The sequence below is a fragment of the Pterocles gutturalis genome, unplaced genomic scaffold (genome assembly GCF_000699245.1).
Source record: "Pterocles gutturalis isolate BGI_N339 unplaced genomic scaffold, ASM69924v1 scaffold5760, whole genome shotgun sequence".
NCBI classification, from domain to species: domain Eukaryota; kingdom Metazoa; phylum Chordata; class Aves; order Pterocliformes; family Pteroclidae; genus Pterocles; species Pterocles gutturalis.
In genome coordinates, this window is record NW_010138093.1 from 132496 (window position 1) to 137878 (window position 5383).

General features: G+C 54.6%; 1 protein-coding gene across 1 annotated transcript; it reads right to left on the bottom strand.

The window, feature by feature from the left end:
- Positions 1-406: 406 nt before the first annotated feature.
- On the bottom strand, positions 407-4330 carry TNNI1 (troponin I type 1 (skeletal, slow)). Its single transcript, XM_010082837.1, is given in 6 exon segments — positions 407-514; positions 1855-2031; positions 2486-2575; positions 2664-2795; positions 3426-3467; positions 4316-4330. Coding segments are annotated over 6 exon segments (564 nt in total).
- Positions 4331-5383: the final 1053 nt, after the last annotated feature.

The following is a 5383-nucleotide window of genomic DNA, read 5'->3' on the forward strand; positions in this document are numbered from 1 at the left end:
AAAGAGAGGCAGGCAGCAGGGGGGGGGAAGCTCTTCTTCCTGATGCTCCTGTGGGAAAGAAACAGAGCAGTGGGGCAGAAGAGGGGTTTTGCCGCTGCTTTCCGTAGCCCAAAGTTGGTGCCAGCAATGCCCATGCTGTGCAGAATGAGTGCGGCGTGGGCAGCAGACCCCGTAGAGCCGGGGAGGACAAGCTGGGAGAGGAGGAGAAGCTGCTGGCAGGGGCTGCATGGCCGGGACGTGCGGGACAGGCACCCGTCCCAAGTGTGGGGTGGGAGATGGGGCATGCGATGCCGTTTTCTGCAACGAGTGGGGGCAACTTCTGCATTTGCCCTGCCACAAGCGCAGATCAGGGATGCTACAGGGAGCACGGGGCATTGCAGTGGGAGAAGGACTGGTCCCCTACCTCTCACTGGCCCGTGGGGGACTTGGCAGCATCGAACATCTTCTTTCGCCCCTCCATCCCTGACATGGCCTCCACGTTCTTGCGCCAGTCGCCCACTTCCACGGGGCGCTCCTGCCAGGAGGGACGGGGACGGCGGTTGCAATGGCTGTGTGACAGGATGACCAGCAGCCCCACGCTGTCCCACCCCATTGCACAGAGCCCTCGGCGCTGGCACACAGGCAGCATGGGGAAGGCAAACGCCCTGTTGCAAACACCCCCTCCCTCGGAGCCAGCTCTGCCGTGTGTCCCTGCACGTGGAGCCAACAAGGAAGATGGCAAATAGCAGTCTGGTCTCTGCAGGGAGGTCCGGATTCATGTGGATACCCCTCCAAAGCCTGGCTAAGTTGTATTAATACACTAGAAGGCTCAGAAATCCCAGAAAATGTCTTTAGGAGGACGAAACCACCAGTACACCAGGGCAAACACAAGCAGAAACGATTTCTGCATAGGTCTCCCAGCCCACGTAAAACTCATCCCCACCTTCTCTGGGGGGACTGAGATTGCTGGGGTGACAGTGAGAGCGTGGCAGGCGCTTCCAGCACAGAAAGGGGAGATGACGGCAGCTCTGGGAGCATGCCCAGGTGTCTGCTGTGCCAACCCACAAGCATTCATAGATTACAAGCCATGCCCCAAAATCATCTCACGACATCTAAAATAAACTCAGATCTATTCACCACCTGGCGCTGAGGACTGTAAACACAGTTTTCTATCCAAAGGACTGAAAATGTGCTATACTAGCAACAAGAGGAAAAAAAGGAAAAATTAAAAATTGCTCTCCTACAACCTGCTGAGCTGGGACCAAAAGGCAAAACTCCTTTGGGGAGAGGCCCTAGGAAAGCAGCACAATGCTTGCCGTTGGGGTGCCTGTCCCAGGCAGGTTTGGGCATCACTCTCCGTCTCTGGTATTGAGACTTTGCCCTTTCGCATCTCTGCAAAACCGGTGTGAACTGGGATGTTTATCTCAGGCCAAGCGTGCTTGCTGGGCTTGCTCTGTGCTATCTAATCTGGGACTGGGAGTTTCTTGGGGTTTTCTGGGTGTGATTACACCAAACAGGAGCTCTCCTGGTTCCCTAGAAAACCAAAGACCAAACTCTCTGCAAGTGCAGCTCAACAGATGTGCCAAGGGGGGCCCAGCTAAAAGACCCCCACATGCTCTGGGAGGGAAGAGCATCACAGATGCAGCCATAAATCTCACTTGTTATCATCCACCAGTTACCTGGCCCAGCCAAACTGCTCCCATGTGGTCCTACAACATCCCGCAACGGGCAGTGCCTCACAACGAATGCCCCGTGCTATTTCTGAGGCTTACAAGGGATGAGCACAACTCACACAGGCTTCGCAGGGGGCTTGGAGAAGGACAAGAGCATCCCTAGGAGGTGTCTCCTTCTCTGGCCTCTAGAAGAGTCACCCACCTTCTCCGTGTCCTCCTTCTTGACAGACTTCAGGTTGGCTCTGAGATCCATGGACACCTTGTGCTTGGAGCCCAGCAGAGCCCGCAGCATGGCATCGGCGGAGACGCGGACTCGCCGCAGCGGGGGTCGCTTGAACTTTCCTCGGAGGTCGAGAACTTTGATTTTCAGATCTTTAATCTGCAGGTTGAGGAAATGAGGAAGCAGGGGAGGTCATTGCATGGCTGTCTTGCACAAAAAGCTTGGAGCCCCAGAGGGGTCTGTGCCTCTCCTGCCGCCGTGAGGACCATCTCCACCACGGGACTGTCCACCTGAGCACAGAGCTGTTGACATTGCCTCGTCCCAGCCTGCTCAGATGACAGTTGTACCATGAGAAGGAGCTCTCGGACCCACAAGGGATGACCAGGAGAGCAAGGAGGTTGCCTGCAGACCCAGTGGACAGCTTGAGTTCCCTGAGGCAGGGATGAACCTTGTGCTGAGGGATGCCTTGCAGAGCAAACACTAACCCTTAGACAACCCTGGTGTATGTCCCACATCCAAGCTCAGCCCAGCCCATGACAGACCCCCATCGAGGCCAAAGATACCATCTGGGAGGGAGTTAATATAGAAGCAAAAAGCCCATCCTGCCTCCTACCTCCCGAGTGTTATGGTTGCATTTCGCTTCAATGTCGTATCTCTCTTCATCCACAATTTCAACCTTCTCGTGCAACTCCCTGCACAGGTCCTGGGGGCCAAAGCACAACAGGAGAGTGGTGAGAGATGCTCCTCCACGCTCCCAAGTAGTTCACTCCACCCTTGGACCTGACAAATACCTGGAGCTGGCTCAAGGAAAGCCCACTGGTGTGCAGCGGTGTGACCCGCTCAGACAGATATCTTTCCTTCTCTGCCTGCTTGTCCACAATCTCCTGATCCCACTCCTCCTTCGCTTTTGCCAGCATCAAACTCTACGAGCACAAGTAAATGGCAGAGGTGTGAATATACAGGCTCCTCCGTCCCCCCTGAGCCTCCTCACGCGACGTGTGTAGGATGGGACAGTCCCGTCTGCCTCCCAAACCTCCCCCCTGATGTGGCTGTCCTCCAAAAATCACAACACACATCAAAAAGTCCCTACACCTTTTGTGCGGTGACCCTGAAGGCAGGGAGAGCAGCACGGCCAGAGATGCCATGGGGCTGCAGTGGCGGTGGTCCTGAAGGATGCTGATGTTGGCAGTTTCGTTGCATCGGTTTGCTCTGCTGTGGCAGAAAATGATTTTCCCAAGCCACCACCTGGGGAGCTCCCAAGCTTGTGCAACAGAGCTGCTGGTGCACAAACACAAGGGCTGTGGCTTTCGAGCAGAAGGCGTCTCAGTTTTTCCCCATCTTAGCAAAGTGGAGGTGAGGGGAGGTTTGTTTGGTGTATGGACCACAAAGCCCACATGAGTGAGGATTTCTGAGAAGAGGTGGGATGGGAGCTGCTCCCCAAGGCCCATACTTCTGCCGTTCCTCTTTACTGTCCCACCAACCACGCACTCCAACCCCGGCTCCTTTTCCCCAGCAAGACAAACCCCAGGGAGTTTCCAGCCCTCAGGACTCACCTTCAACAAGAGTTTGCGTGAGGCTGTGATCTTGGATTTTCTCTAGGGGAAAAGGGAGGGGGGAAAAAAAAACAACAAAACCCTTTGAAAACAAACTCACAGCAAAAGCAGAGTAGCATCAAGATCACTCCCGAAAGGAAAAGCACTTACCTCCCTGCAGGCAGGCGTGTGTTCAGGAAGGAGCAACAAAGAACAAGAAAAGAGAACAGGGCATCAGTGAATAAGAGTCAAAAAGAGGTGACAGTGAAGAAAAGCACCTTGTGTGATTGCAGCTTTATTTCTCTATCTAATAGTTGCCACCTGCAAGTGAGCCAGGTCTGAGATGACAGTGCTCTCTGGAAAACAGCAGGTGCTCAGGGCCGCTGCTCAGAAAGCCAAAACGCCTTCAAAAGGGGCACACGAGCTGTCACAGTGCCCATAGTGCCAGCCCCAGCTTGGTCCCTGCGCTTGGGGCCACAGCACCCTCCTCCACACGCTCCCCGCACAGCCAGGGCTGGCAGGCAGGATGCCTGGATCCCATTCAGGTTTGCAGGACTGGGGCATCTCTGTGTCACTGCTTGATGAAAGCCTTGCAGGGAGTTTTCTCCCTTCTGTTCATGCCAGGGAACATGTTATATTTGTATAACGTACTACAAAGAGCCTCGTGGCAAAGAAAAGTGGTGCTCCCCAACTTGGATCCCTATTTCAGGATCTAGGAAAGCTCCAAGGTTCAAATCGGGGCATTGAAGTGGCTAACAACTTTTATTTAAAGATAGTTTTTGCAAGGGGAATGACACAGAGCATGGGCTGGTCTCCCAGCTGAACCCCCCAGTAATGGACAAGCTCAGCCGGCAAGAGCAGCCCAGCAGCCAGGTGAGGATTTAGCAAAATCCGAGGGAAACCCGCGCTACTTACGGCTCTGGCATTGCGGCGTTGCGCTGTTTGCCTGCAAGAAAAAGGGAAAGAAGCTGAAACAAAGGAGCAAATCCCAAATCCACCCAAACCCAGAGAGCAGCGGCGGGATGCTCCTGAGGTCCGGTGCTGCCCCGTGCTGTCGGCGGAGGGAAGCGACTCCGCAGCTTCACCATCCTGCTGTGAAACACCAAGATGAACCACCTCGCTCCGAGGAAACCTTAGTTCAGGCAAGCTCCAACCTGCCTCCAGCCGGCCCCGCAGGATTTGGGCTCCTGCTCCTCGGGGGTTTTCCCAAGCACCGAGCTGCTCCCCCACTGGCTGCGTCACCCACCCCAGCTCGGGGCAAGGGGCTGGCGGCAAGGCCGGGAAAACGAGGTGCCTCGGGGATCCCCTGCACCTCATCAGCTCAGGGAGCCCCATCCCATGGGCAGCTGCAAGGACAGCGGAGCTGAACACCCATCTCGGGAGTGACAGAGCAAGGGGCAATGAGATACAGCCGAGAGGCTGAGCAGATTCCTTTAGCATCTGCATCCCTGGTGAAATATTCAAGGCTTCGTATTTTAAATTTGCTTGGTAATCCTATGCCCTAGCAGCTGCTTCTAACTGCGCTGCCTCGCTAGCTTCCCCGGTGCTGCCACAAAGCCGAGCACTGTGTAAGCTTGAGCAACAGGAAAATATGTGGAAAAATGCCAATCCGTTTATTTTTTTTTTCTCTTTCCAACCAGGAGTAACAAACTGATGCCACATTTCAGAAAGAAACGGCATTTTCTGGTGGTGGGTTTAGTCCTTTTCCTTAGAACTGAAATGACGAACTGAACTTTGCATCCCCCTAAATTTGGAAACTGTTTTAAACCCCAAAGATTTCAGCTGAGGGAAAGAAAAAAGAACAATTCAGGTCTCAAACAGCTGCTCCCAGGTGGACGTGGAGCCCGTGCCGAGCAAACCGCTGTGCAGCTCCTGCCTCTATCCACTCATCCCTGTCCCCTCCCCATGCCCCCCGCTGCCTGGCCAGAGCCATGTCCTGAAGGAATGGAGCTTGTGGGGGGGAAATGACATTAAAACCC